General features: G+C 40.8%; 1 protein-coding gene across 2 annotated transcripts in view; it reads left to right on the forward strand.

Moving 5' to 3' along the window:
- Positions 1 to 15000, forward strand: part of LOC133574714 (glutamate receptor ionotropic, delta-1-like) — a 236371-nt gene that overhangs the window by 135468 nt on the left and 85903 nt on the right. For both annotated transcript variants that reach the window (XM_061926942.1, XM_061926943.1), the window contains exon 3: positions 13339 to 13623. In XM_061926942.1, the coding sequence (XP_061782926.1) occupies positions 13350 to 13623 (274 nt within the window). In that variant the 5' untranslated portion in view covers positions 13339 to 13349. The remainder of the gene's footprint in view (positions 1 to 13338; positions 13624 to 15000) is intronic.

Genomic DNA, 15000 nt, shown 5'->3' on the forward strand with positions numbered 1-15000 from the left:
CGAGATTCTGTTGATGTTCTGCTGATGATCTGATGGGGTTCTGCTGATGTTCTGTTGATGTTCTGATTGGGTTTTGTTTATGTTCTAATGGGGTTCTGATATGGTTCTGATGAGGATCTGTTGATGTTCTGATTGGGTTTTGTTGATGTTCTGCCGAGATTCTGTTGATGTTCTGCTGATGATCTAATGTGGTTCTGCTGATGTTCTGTTGATGTTCTGATTGGGTTTTGTTGATGTTCTGCCGAGATTCTGTTGATGTTCTGCTGATGATTTGATGGGGTTCTGCTGATGATCTGATAGGGTTCTGCGGATGTTCTGTTGATGTTCTGCTGATGTTCTGCTGCTGATGCTCCTATATGGACCCCAGGAAGACTAGCAGTCGCCTTGGCGTCAGCTAATGGGGATCCATTCAATAAACAATAAACAATCTCATGGGGTTCTGCTGATGTTCTGTTGATGTTCTGTTGATGTTCTGCTGTTGTTCTGCTGATGATCTAATGGGGTTCTGCAGTTGTTCTGTTGATGTTCTGTTTTTGTCCTGCTGTTGTTTTGCTGATGTTCTGTTGATGTTCTGTTGATGTCCTGCTGTTGTTCTGTTGATGTTCTAATTGGGTTCTGCTGATGTTCTATTGATGTTCTGCAGAAGTTCTGCTGAGTTTCTGATGATGTTCTGTTGATGTTCTGCTGGGGTTCTGCAGGAGTTCTGCTGAGGTTCCGTTGATGTTCTGCTGATGATCTATTGGGGTACTGCTGATGTTCTGTTGATGTTCTGATTGGGTTTTGTTGATGTTCTGCCGAAGTTTTGTTGATGTTCTGCTGATGATTTGATGGGGTTCTGCTGATGTTCTGTTGATGTTCTGATTGGGTTTTGTTGATGTTCTGCCGAGGTTCTGTTGATGTTCTGCTGATGATTTGATGGGGTTCTGCTGATGATCTGATAGGGTTCTGCGGATGTTCTGTTGATGTTCTGCTGATGATCTCATGGGGTTCTGCTGATGTTCTGTTGATGTTCTGCTGAGGTTCTGTTGATGTTCTGCTGTTGTTCTGCTGATGATCTAATGGGGTTCTGTAGTTGTTCTGTTGATGTTCTGTTTTTGTCCTGCTGTTGTTTTGCTGATGTTCTGTTGATGTTCTGTTGATGTCCTGCTGTTGTTCTGTTGATGTTCTAATTGGGTTCTGCTGATGCTCTATTGATGTTCTGCAGAAGTTCTGCTGAGTTTCCGATGATGTTCTGTTGATGTTCTGCTGGGGTTCTGCAGGAGTTCTGCTGAGGTTCTGCTGATGTTCTGCTGATGATCTATTGGGGTTCTGCTGATGTTCTGTTGATGTTCTGATTGGGTTCTGCTGATGATCTAATGGGGTTCTGCTGATGTTCTGTTGATGTTCTGATTGGGTTTTGTTGATGTTCTGCCGAGGTTCTGTTGATGTTCTGTTGATGTTCTGCTGATGATTTGATGGGGTTCTGCTGAAGATCTGATAGGGTTCTGCGGATGTTCTGTTGATGTTCTGTTGATGTCCTGCTGTTGTTCTGTTGATGTTCTAATTGGGTTCTGCTGATGCTCTATTGATGTTCTGCAGAAGTTCTGCTGAGTTTCTGATGATGTTCTGTTGATGTTCTGCTGGGGTTCTGCAGGAGTTCTGCTGAGGTTCCGCTGATGCTCTGCTGATGATCTATTGGCGTACTGCTGATGTTCTGTTGATGTTCTGATTGGGTTCTGCTGATGATCTAATGGGGTTCTGCTGATGTTCTGTTGATGTTCTGATTGGGTTTTGTTGATGTTCTGCCGAGGTTCTGTTGATGTTCTGTTGATGTTCTGCTGATGATTTGATGGGGTTCTGCTGATGATCTGATAGGGTTCTGCGGATGTTCTGTTGATGTTCTGCTGATGATCTCATGGGGTTCTGCTGATGTTCTGTTGATGTTCTGCTGAGGTTCTGTTGATGTTCTGCTGTTGTTCTGCTGATGATCTAATGGGGTTCTGCAGTTGTTCTGTTGATGTTCTGTTTTTGTCCCGCTGTTGTTTTGCTGATGTTCTGTTGATGTTCTGTTGATGTCCTGCTGTTGTTCTGTTGATGTTCTAATTGGGTTCTGCTGATGTTCTATTGATGTTCTGCAGAAGTTCTGCTGAGTTTCTGATGATGTTCTGTTGATGTTCTGCTGGGGTTCTGCAGGAGTTCTGCTGAGGTTCTGCTGATGTTCTGCTGATGATCTTTTGGGGTTCTGCTGATGTTCTGTTTATGTTCTGATTGGGTTCTGCTGATGATCTAATGGGGTTCTGCTGATGTTCTGTTGATGTTCTGCCGAGGTTCTGTTGATGTTCTGTTGATGTTCTGCTGATGATTTGATGGGGTTCTGCTGATGATCTGATAGGGTTCTGCGGATGTTCTGTTGATGTTCTGCTGATGATCTCATGGGGTTCTGCTGATGTTCTGTTGATGTTCTGCTGAGGTTCTGTTGATGTTCTGCTGTTGTTCTGCTGATGATCTAATGGGGTTCGGCAGTTGTTCTGTTGATGTTCTGTTTTTGTCCTGCTGTTGTTTTGCTGATGTTCTGTTGATGTTCTGTTGATGTCCTGCTGTTGTTCTGTTGATGTTCTAATTGGGTTCTGCTGATGCTCTATTGATATTCTGCAGAAGTTCTGCTGAGTTTCTGATGATGTTCTGTTGATGTTCTGCAGGGGTTCTGCAGGAGTTCTGCTGAGGTTCTGCTGATGTTCTGATGATGATCTATTGGGGTTCTGCTGATGTTCTGTTGATGTTCTGATTGGGTTTTGTTGATGTTCTGCCGAGGTTCTGTTGATGTTCTGCTGATGATCTGATGGGGTTCTGCTGATGTTCTGTTGATGTTCTGTTGATGTTCTGATTGGGTTTTGTTGATGTTCTGCCGAGGTTCTGTTGATGTTCTGCTGATGATTTGATGGGGTTCTGCTGATGATCTGATAGGGTTCTGCGGATGTTCTGTTGATGTTCTGCTGATGATCTCATGGGGTTCTGCTGATGTTCTGTTGATGTTCTGCTGAGGTTCTGTTGATGTTCTGCTGTTGTTCTGCTGATGATCTAATGGGGTTCTGCAGTTGTTCTGTTGATCTTCTGTTTTTGTCCTGCTGTTGTTTTGCTGATGTTCTGTTGATGTTCTGTTGATGTCCTGCTGTTGTTCTGTTGATGTTCTAATTGGGTTCTGCTGATGTTCTATTGATGTTCTGCAGAAGTTCTGCTGAGTTTCTGATGATGTTCTGTTGATGTTCTGTTGATGTTCTGTTGATGTTCTGCTGATGATTTAATGAGGTTCTGCTGATGTTCTGTTGATGTTCTGATTGGGTTTTGTTGATGTTCTGCTGAGGTTCTGTTGATGTTCTGTTGATGTTCTGCTGATGATTTGATGGGGTTCTGCTGATGATCTGATAGGGTTCTGCGGATGTTCTGTTGATGTTCTGCTGATGATCTCATGGGGTTCTGCTGATGTTCTGTTGATGTTCTGCTGAGGTTCTGTTGATGTTCTGCTGTTGTTCTGCTGATGATCTAATGGGGTTCTGCAGTTGTTCTGTTGATGTTCTGTTTTTGTCCTGCTGTTGTTTTGCTGATGTTCTGTTGATGTTCTGTTGATGTCCTGCTGTTGTTCCGTTGATGTTCTAATTGGGTTCTGCTGATGTTCTATTGATGTTCTGCAGAAGTTCTGCTGAGTTTCTGATGATGTTCTGTTGATGTTCTGCTGGGGTTCTGCTGATGTTCTGCTGATGATCTATTGGGGTTCTGCTGATGTTCTGTTGATGTTCTGATTGGGTTCTGCTGATGATCTAATGGGGCTCTACTGATGTTCTGCTGATGTTCTGTTGATGTTCTGCTGATGTTCTGCTGATGTTCTGCCGATGTCCGGGGGATAAAGCAGAAGAGCCTCACTGATTGATGAGAAGATGAGAGAGAAGATGATGTCATTGCATCTCAATGCACCTTTTGTGTTGTCAAAGTGGGCGGGGCCTCGCCGCTCTCGGGAATTGAAAAGGCTTTGATGCGCCTCTCTCAGGCTCCGCCCATTAATAAAAGATGACTCCCCCTTTGCAAGAAGGAAATCCTCCGAGACGCTTCCAGAACTTTCAGTCTACTCCTCCTCCTCCTCTTACCTTTTTACTCGCCGGGTTGTCTCCATGACGACTCTTCTTCTCCACCTGCCTCCTCTTCTTCAGACACCTCACCTCAAATCCTCGTCTTCGCCGCAGAAGATGAAGGCCACGTCTCCTCGCTCCATCATCATCATCATCATCGTCCATGCTCTGGGATGAGGGGCTGACCTTTGACCCCTGAAAGCTGGGGGGTGGGGGGGGGGGGGGGGGGAGGGGTATTGTTGCTTTGAAGATGCTGCGGCTGTTGTCACGGCAACGCTCATTCATCCCGCTGAAGAGGATGCTGCCTGCTACAAAAGCAACGTAGAACACCTTGAAGGTCCTGGTCATGTGACCACACCTGCTCAAGTCCGACTAGCAATTAAAAACAGGTTTCAGATTCTGGAACAAGTTAGCATTTTTTTAAACCAACTTTGCAGCGTGCGCTCGTTTGTTCCACGCCTGTTGCCGCAAAACCCAACCACCGACAACACTTTTCTTTTCTTTGGAGCAAACGCCTCGTTAGCGTTAGCGTTAGCCTCAGCCATGATTCCACAGGCGTGTGAATCTCCGCTAAGGCAATAAGAGGGCGGAAGCTGCGGAAGGTCCTCAGGGCAAAAAAAACCCCCATGAATTATTTTGTTATTTAGTTCATTAATGTCGGGGCTCAGGCTTTGAGCTGAGGCAACCTTCATTATCCAACAAAGGTGTTCATCAGTCTTTATATTTCTTTCTGCTTTTAACGTCCTCTACGAGCTGACGTCACGTCCGCTTTTCATCCCTTCTAACAACGTGCCCGCCCAGTCACAAGATATGAGCGGCTTCTGTACGCACACTTCATCAACAGCGATACAGGTTACACTGAGAGTGGCCGTATAAGCAACTTTAACATTGTTAGAAATATACGCCACACTGTGAATCCACACCAAACAAGAATGACAAACACATTTTGGGAGAACATCCGCACCGTAACACAACATAAACACAACAGAACAAATACCCAGAACCCTTTGCAGCACTAACTCTTCCAGGACGCTACAATATACAGCGACCCGAAGGGAATAAGCGGCAGAAAATGGATGGATGGGGATTGTTATTAGTCACTGAGTACCTACTCAGTGGCCTAGTGGTTAGAGTGTCCGCCCTGAGATGGGTAGGTTGTGAGTTCAAACCCCGGCCGAGTCATACCAAAGACTATAAAAATGTGAGCCATTACCTCCCTGCTTGGCACTCAGCATCAAGGGTTGGAATTGGGGGTTAAATCACCAAAAATGATTCCCGAGTGCAGCCACCACTGCTGCCCACTGCTCCCCTCACCTCCCAGGGGGTGATCAAGGGTGATGGGTCAAATGCAGAGAATAATTTCGCCACACCGAGTGTGTGTGTGTGTGTGACAATCATCGGTACTTTAACTTTAACTTTAACTTTAATGAATGAAACAGTGCAGTCATATACAATGGCTTTTACTGCCATCTTGTGTTTTCATTTAGCATACCAACTTAAAAGTAGCCTTTATTTCCTAAATGTTTTTATTATTTATTTATTATTTCTGTTGGGATCAAATACATGAAAATAAAGGATTTTTTTAAAAAGTCTGTGTGCTATAAAATGAGTAAATTAATAATGCTTGATTAATTCTCAAATCAACATAATTCTTGTATAATTCTTTTAAAAATTCTGAGAATTTTTTTTTAATAATTCTTCAATATGTCTTCAATAATTCTTTAAAAAATTCTCCAATGATTTTCAAATAATTATTCAATCATGTTTTTATTAATCTTGAATAATTCTTGAATAATTCTTAAATCATTTTTGGAACATTTTTAAATCATTCTGAATTAATTATTTAATTGTCTTTGAACAATTCTTAAATAATTTATAAATAATTGTTGAATTATATTTGAATAATTCTTGAACAATTCTTCAATCATGTTTGAATAATTCTTGAATAATTCATAAATAATTCTTGAATAATTCTTGAATAATTCATAAATAATTCTTAAATCATCTTTGAATAATTCTTGAATAATTCATAAATAACTCTTGAATAATTCATAAATAACTCTTGAATAATTCATAAATAATTCCTTAATCCTCTTTGAATAATTCTTGAATAATTCATACATATTTCTTAAATTATCTTAGATTTTTTATTTTTATTATTTTTGAATAATTCTTGAATAATTCTTTAATAATACTTGAAAAATTATTGAAAAATTCATACATAATTATTGAATAATTCCTAAATCATCTTTGAATAATTATTTACATTTTTGAATAATCAATTCATCATGTTTGAATAATTTATAAATAATTGTTGAATTATATTTGAATAATTCTTGAATAATTCTTGAACAATTCTTCAATCATGTTTGAATAATTCTTGAATAATTCATAAATAATTCTTGAATAATTCTTGAATAATTCATAAATAATTCTGAAATCATCTTTGAATAATTCTTGAATAATTCATAAATAACTCTTGAATTATTCATAAATAATTCCTTAATCCTCATTGAATAATTCTTGAATAATTCATACATATTTCTTAAATTATCTTTGAATTTTTTAAATTATTTTTGAATAATTCTTGAATAATTCTTGAATAATTCTTGAATAATACTTGAATAATTCTTGAATAATTCTTGAATAATACTTGAAAAATTATTGAAAAATGCATACATAATTATTGAATAATTCTTAAATCATCTTTGAATAATTATTGACATTTTTTAATAATTATTTCATCATGTTTGAATAATTTTTGAATAATTATTGAATAATTCATAAATAACTCTTGAATAATTAATAAATAATTCCTAAATCATCTTTGAATAATTCTTGAATAATTCATACATATTTCTTAAATCATCTTTGAATTTTTTTTAATAATTCTTGAAAAATTCTTGAAAAATTCATACATAATTCTTGAAAAATTCTTGAAAAATTCATACATAATTCTTGAATAATTCTTGAATAATACCTGAATAATACTTGAAAAATTATTTAAAAATCCATACATAATTATTGAATAATTCTTAAATCATCTTTGAATAATTATTGACATTTTTGAATAATTATTTCATCATGTTTGAATAATTTTTGAATAATTATTGAATAATTCATAAATAACTCTTGAATAATTCATAAATAATTCCTAAATCATCTTTGAATAATAACTCTTGAATAATTCATACATATTTCTTAAATCTTCTTTGAATTTTTTAAAATAATTCTTGAAAAATTCTTGAAAAATTCATACATAATTCTTGAAAAATTCTTGAAAAATTCATACATAATTAATAAATAATTCCTAAATCATCTTTGAATAATAACTCTTGAATAATTCATACATATTTCTTAAATATTCTTTGAATTTTTTTTAAATAATTCTTGAAAAATTCTTGAAAAATTCATACATAATTCTTGAAAAATTCATACATAATTCTTGAATAATTCTTAAATCATCTTTGAATAATTCTTGAAATGTTTTGAATAATTCTTTAATCATGTTTGAATAATTTTTTAATAATTCATACACAATTCTTAAATCCTCTTTGAATAATTCTTGAAGACTTCTTAAATAATTCTTAAATCATGTTTGAGTAATTCATAAATCATTCTTTAATCATCTCTGAATAATGTTTGAATAATTCTTGAATAATTCTTGAATAATTATTGAAAAATTCATATATAATTATTCAATAATTCTAAAATCATCTTTGAATAATTATTGACATTTTTGAATAATTATTTCATCATGTTTGAATAATTTTTGAATAATTCATACATAACTCTTGAATAATTAATAAATAATTCCTAAATCATCTTTGAATAATTCTTGAATAATTCATGCATATTTCTTAAATCATCTTTGAATTTTTTTTTTAATAATTCTTGAAAAATTCTTGAAAAATTCATACATAATTCTTGAAAAATTCTTGAAAAATTCATACATAATTCTTGAAAAATTCTTGAAAAATTCATACATAATTCTTGAATAATTCTTAAATCATCTTTGAATAATTCTTGAAATGTTTTGAATAATTCTTTAATCACGTTTGAATATTTTTTTGATAATTCATACATAATTCTTAAATCCTCTTTGAATAATTCTTGAAGACTTCTTGAATAATTCTTAAATCATGTTTGAGTAATTCATAAATAATTCTTTAATCATCTCTGAATAATGTTTGAATAATTCTTGAAACATTTTTAAATAATACTCAAAATCATTTTTAAATCATTCTTGAACACTTCTTAAATAATAAAAATAGAGGTTACTTTTAAGTCTGTGTGCTATAAAACGAATAAAACATCAACAGTATTTTGTTCCAGTTTTGTTCTGCTTTTGATTAGGAGGAGCACTTCAAACATTGATACCAAGTTGATTTCATGTTATTGAGCGGAATCCTGCCAGGACTGAGTATTTCTATATATGTGTAGTGTATTGTGCTGTTGCCATAGTAACGGAGGTGAGGCGAGCAGACAGGTGTTAAAAAGCCATTAAAGTTGTGGCTGCGTGGGATCAATACATGTGATCAGCAGCGTGATGCCTCCTCCATTCACTGATAGCTGCTTTCTTCACGCGCAGGCAGAAGATCGTTGGCTCACTTTGCCACTCAGGAGGTGCTCCCACTTCAGCAAAGACGCTTTTTCTGCTTCCCAACGCCAGGAGATCACAAAAACACTCCGGCGTGTGCAACCAGGCGTGTGCGGGGGCCAGGCGTGTGCAACCAGGCGTGTGCGGGGGCCAGGCGTGTGCGGGGGTTGAGGCGTGTTAAGGCTAATGGCGCCACGCCGCCATGAGATGGATCCTATAATTAAGCAGGAGGGAGATTAGGCCCTAGTGGCTGCAGGTGAAATATGAGTGCTGAGGGTGGAAACTGTGTAAGTGTGTGTGTGTGTGTGTGTGTGTGTGTGTGTGTGTGTGTGTGTGTGTGTGTGTGTGTGTGTGTGTGTGTGTGTGTGTGTGTGTGTGCGTGTGCGAAAAAGCGGCTGTGCTAACACGTGATAGCAGGAAGAAGAGTCCACTTCCTGCTTTGTGATTATTTCAAGAGTCCACTTCCTGCTTTAAGAGTCCACTTCCTGCTTATTGATTATGTCAAGAGTCCACTTCCTGCTTATTGATTATTTCAAGAGTCCACTTCCTGCTTATTGATTATGTCAAGAGTCCACTTCCTGCTTTGAGATTATTTCAAGAGTCAACTTCCTGCTTACTGATTATTTCAAGAGTCCACTTCCTGCTTTGTGATTATTTCAAGACTCCACTTCCTGCTTTAAGTGTACACTTCCTGCTAATTGATTATTTCAAGAGTCCACTTCCTGCTTAATGATTATTTCAAGAGTCCACTTCCTGCTTATTGATTATTTCAAGAGTCCACTTCCTGCTTATTGATTATGTCAAGAGTCCACTTCCTGCTTTGAGATTATTTCAAGAATCAACTTCTTGCTTATTGATTATTTCAAGAGTCCACTTCCTGCTTATTAATTATTTCAAGAGTCCACTTCCTGCTTTGTGATTATTTCAAAACTCCACTTCCTGCTTTAAGAGTACACTGCCTGCTAATTGATTATTTCAAGAGTCCGCTTCCTGTTTTAGGAGTTCACTTCCTGCTTATTGATTAGTTCAAGAGTCCACTTCCTGCTTTAGGAGTCCACTTCCTGCTTATTGATTATTTCAAGAGTCCACTTCCTGCTTTAAGAGTCCACTTCCTGCTTTGTGATTATTTCAAGAGTTCAATTCCTGCTTTGTGATTATGTCAAGAGTCCACTTCCTGGTTTAAGAGTCCACTTCCTGCTTATTGATTATTTCAAGAGTCCACTTCCTGCTTATTGATTATTTCAAGAGTCCACTTCCTGCTTATTGATTATTTCAAGAGTCCACTTCCTGCTTATTGATTATTTCAAGAGTGCACTTCCTGCTTATTGATTATTTTAAGAGTCCACTTCCTGCTTATTGATTATTTCAAGAGTCCACTTCCTGCTTGGTGATTATTTCAAGAGTCCACTTCCTGCTTTGTGATTATTTCAAGACTCCACTTCCTGCTTTAAGAGTACACTTCCTGCTAATTGATTATTTCAAGAGTCCACTTCCTGCTTTAGGAGTTCACTTCCTGCTTATTGATTAGTTCAAGAGTCCACTGCCTGCTTATTGATTATTTCAAGAGTCCACTTCCTGCTTATTGATTATTTCAAGAGTCCACTTCCTGCTTATTGATTATGTCAAGAGTCCACTTCCTGCTTTGAGATTATTTCAAGAGTTCACTTCCTGCTTATTGATTATTTCAAGAGTCCACTTCCTGCTTTGTGATTATTTCAAGACTCCACTTCCTGCTTTAAGAGTACACTTCCTGCTAATTGATTATTTCAAGAGTCCACTTCCTGCTTTAGGAGTTCACTTCCTGCTTATTGATTAGTTCAAGAGTCCACTTCCTGCTTATTGATTATTTCAAGAGTCCACTTCCTGCTTATTGATTATTTCAAGAGTCCACTTCCTGCTTATTGATTAGTTCAAGAGTCCACTTCCTGCTTATTGATTATTTCAAGAGTCCACTTCCTGCTTATTGATTATTTCAAGAGTCCACTTCCTGCTTATTGATTATTTCAAGAGTCCACTTCCTGCTTATTGATTATTTCAAGACTCCACTTCCTGCTTTAAGAGTACACTTCCTGCTAATTGATTATTTCAAGAGTCCACTTCCTGCTTTAGGAGTCCACTTCCTGCTTATTGATGATTTCAAGAGTCCACTTCCTGCTTTGTGATTATTTCAAGAGTCCACTTCCTACTTTGGATCATTTGATGGTTCTGTCCCTTCTTGGTGCCCCCCACTCAGCGTCCTCCCACTCAGCATCACCCGTCTTAAATCCACCAGGATGGCGGAGGCGGGACGAGAGGCGGTGGGCGGCCGGGGCCTGGGGGGGTTTGAGTGGGGGGGGGGGGGGGGGGGGGGGCGGTTTTGAGGATGAAGAGATTTGAGCAGAAAATGTGTGTGAGAGCCAGCTTCTTTTTAATACGTGTGTGTGTGTGTGTGTGTGTGTGTGTGTGTGTGTGTGTGTGTGTGTGTGTGTGTGTGTGTGTGTGTGTGTGCACATGATGAAATATGATTCTGAATAAAGGTTTAAAAATATTCTTCAAGTCGCCTTCTTAAATCCTTCAGTCTGGCTCCCAACAAAAGCGGACACTTCTCTTCCCCCTCCCTCATCTCTCCCGCTTTGTTCCTCGGTTTTGTCTTCCCTTTCTGGAAGCCTATTCTTGCACTGATCTCTAAGGTCAAGACAATGGAACTGATCAAGTGCCCTCTCAACAAGATCTTCTCGACGGCCTGGTGGAACCTGTCTGTCCTGAGGGAGAACGTTTGTCGGACTCTTGGGAGAAGTGGAGGGTCATGTGCCGGGCGAGTCTTTCAGTCCAAGACATCTACCGATTTGGGATCGTGGTAACAGGACACCGGCTGATGGGACTAAGCCTTGCTTGGTCTACCCACAAATTGGAAGACCCTCACCCCTGATTCCCTACGCCATCCGTCGTCCGGCAATCCTCACCGCCGTTCTGTTGTGGCCTCGCCGTGCAGGGAATCAGCGCAGACTTTTACGAGGTCTTGCCAATCTGCGTACAATCATGTGACGATTCAAACACTGTAGTAAAAACCGCAGAACGTCTGGAGCTTTGCTTTTGTCTTCACTTTCTCGAAGCCTATTCTTGCACTGATCTCTAAGATCAAGACAATGGAACTGATCATGTGCCCTCTCAACAAGATCTTCTCGACAGCTTGGTGGAACCTGTCTGTTCTGAGGGAGAACGTTTGTCGGACTCTTGGGAGAAGTGGAGAGTCGTGTGCCAGGCGAGTCTTACAGTCGAAGACATCTACCGTTTTGGGATCATGATAACAGGACACCTGCTGATGGGAGTAAGCCTTGCTTGGTCTACCCACAAATTGGAAGACCCTAACCCCTGATTCCCAACGCCATCCGTCGTCCGGCAATCCTCACCGCCGTTCTGTTGTGGCCTCGCCGTGCAGGGAATCAGCGCAGACTTTTACGAGGTCTTGCCAATCCGCGTACAATCATGTGACGATTCAAACACTGAAGTAAAAACCGCAGAACGTCTGGAGCTTTGCTTTTGTCTTCACTTTCTCGAAGCCTATTCTTGCACTGATCTCTAAGATCAAGACAATGGAACTGATCAATTGCCCTCTCAACAAGATCTTCTTGACGGCTTGGTGGAACCTGTCTGTTCTGAGGGAGAACGTTTGTCGGACTCTTGGGAGAAGTGGAGAGTCGTGTGCCAGGCGAGTCTTACAGTCGAAGACATCTACCGATTTGGGATCATGATAACAGGACACCTGCTGATGGGAGTAAGCCTTGCTTGGTCTACCCACAAATTGGAAGACCCTTACCCCTGATTCCCACCGCCATCTGTCGTCTGGCAGAATCAGCGCAGACCTTTACGAGGTCTTGCCAATCCGCGTACAATCATGTGACAATTCAAACACTGAAGTAAAAACCGCGGAACGTCTGGAGCTTTGCTGTCCATCTGCAACAGCACTGACTTGACTCGACCGTAGAAAAAGACGACACTTGCCTTGCGGAACGACAACTTCATTGTTTTTGTAGCGAGCGACAACACAACAGTAGCATCATCCCCTGCGACTCCCACAAACCACACCCCCTGCCTCAACGGCCCCTGTGTCAGCTGTAATGTGACTCAGGACCCCGTAGGCGTACATGGCCCCCTGGGACATGCCTGCATAGGGTTCTTTCATCCTGGACCTCCAGAATCAGCATTTGGGTCAACAAGGTGAAATTAGGCCTGGAGACCTTTGAGAAACCTTTGTCCCCGCCGATTAAGATGGACTATTTTATTTTGAAAGTAACCCTGACCATTTATTTTGTGTTTGCGCGTGACTTCCTGTCCAACACAAGCAGGTTTTAGCTGAATTGATCTGCAAAACCCCCCGAAAAGTCTCAAGTTTTGTTTGTCGTAAAATATTTAGAAATGCTTTGCTGGAGACGTTTTTCCAGGTCTCAAACTGTGCCCCCCAGTAAGATCTCGGTTTGGGGTTTGCCTTTCCGATCTTTCTGCGGGGGCGTGGCACCCATCAGTCTTCCTGTTTGGTCTACCATGTCTGTGTGTGTGTACTTGGACAAGTTTCCTTGTACTTTTTAAGCGCAATCACAAAAACGTCCATGTTGTTGTTGTTGTTGTTCCAGACTGGTCTCTCTTTGTGTTCCCCCCCAGCCTGCGAGCTGATGAATCAGGGCATCTTGGCGCTGGTGACATCCACGGGCTGCGCCTCGGCCAGCGCGCTGCAGTCGCTGACGGACGCCATGCACATCCCCCACCTGTACATCCAGAAGAATGGCGGGGGCTCGCCGCGGACCGCCTGCCACCTCAACCCCATCGCCGGGGGCCGCGGCTACACGCTAGCCGCCCGGCCGCCCGTCCGCCTCAACGACGTCATGCTGACGCTGGTGGAGGAGCTGCGCTGGCAGAAGTTCATCGTGTTCTACGACATCGAGTACGGTACGTCATCAGAACCACAATTGTTCTCTTCTTCAATGTTATCAGAATCAGAAATAATTTGTTAGTCCTTGGGGGGAAATTCTGAAATTGGAAAGGCGAGTGAAGAGTGAGGGAAGAGTGGATCGTGAGAGCGACAGGCGGATCGGTGCAGCGTCTGCAGTGTTGCGGACCCTGTATCGGTTCGTCGTGGTGAAGAAGGAGCTGAGCCGGAAGGCAAAGTTCTCAATTTACCGGTCGAGCTATGTTCCCATCCTCACCTATGGTCATGATCTTTGGGTTATGACCAAAGGACAAGATACCGGATGAGTTTCCTCCACCGGGTGGCGGGACTCTCCCTTGGAGATAGGGTGAGAAGTTCTGTCATTCAGGAGGAGCTCAGAGTAAAGCCGCTTCTTCTCCACATGGAGAGGAGCCAGATGAGGTGGTTCTGGTCAGAAGGCCCCGGGACGAGATGGCTGGGGAGAAGGAAGTCTGGGCTTCTCTGCTTAGCTGCTGTCCCACCTCGGATAAGTGGAAGAAAACGTAAGTTCTTAAGCCCCACTTAAGAACTGACATCTTTTCTTGGATGCTAGTTCATTAATGTCGGGGCTCAGGCTTTGAGCTGAGGCAACCTTCATTATCCAACGAAGGTGTTCATCAGTCATTATATCTCGTATTCCACAGTCTTCCACAGTAAGACCACATTTCCCATGATGCCGAGCACATATAGCTGTCACACTGACATGATGTCTGCTGTAATATTGTCACAAATAAGCGAACAGTATCAAAAAATGATCTTGGATCAGTCTACAATCACGACGCTACTACAAAGAATGTATCGGGGCGGATGCAGGTCCCAAGCAAAGAAAGACCGAAGAGAGTTTTTTTCGAAGGTAGCAGTGTGAAACTATCAAGCCGGTGGCTATTTATTGCCAACACGCAAATCTCCGATAGCTAATATTAGCATTAGCATTTTGATTTGAGCATGTAAAGTCACTTCCTAGTTTAGCAGGAACAGAACCGAGGCAGCATCGACCTGAAATCCCTCGTCTTTGAGCTCACGCCAGCGAGTGAAAGCCGGGGCAATGTTGATCCTTCACTGTCCTAGTCTCCTTTATTCTTTCCCAGACAAAACTTTTCGTTTCTTTGGTTCTTTTGGAGCTTAGGCCATAATAGCAGTAATTGCGTACTTCTTCTTCTTTTTTGGTTTTCTGGCGGCACGTAGGCGTCGGCATCGACTTTTTACTGACTGGGGAAAGGGGAAGTGGCCTACGTCTTAAAGCAAGTCAGCACATTTGTAGTTTTTTTGCATGGCAGGTTTCTTGTCCCCCTCCTCAGAGTCACTAATTGCCTGACAGAGACCCCTCAGGCCAGGACACGGGTGTCCTCCAGCTAGTC

The sequence above is a fragment of the Nerophis lumbriciformis genome, linkage group LG32, assembly GCF_033978685.3.
Source record: "Nerophis lumbriciformis linkage group LG32, RoL_Nlum_v2.1, whole genome shotgun sequence".
NCBI classification, from domain to species: domain Eukaryota; kingdom Metazoa; phylum Chordata; class Actinopteri; order Syngnathiformes; family Syngnathidae; genus Nerophis; species Nerophis lumbriciformis.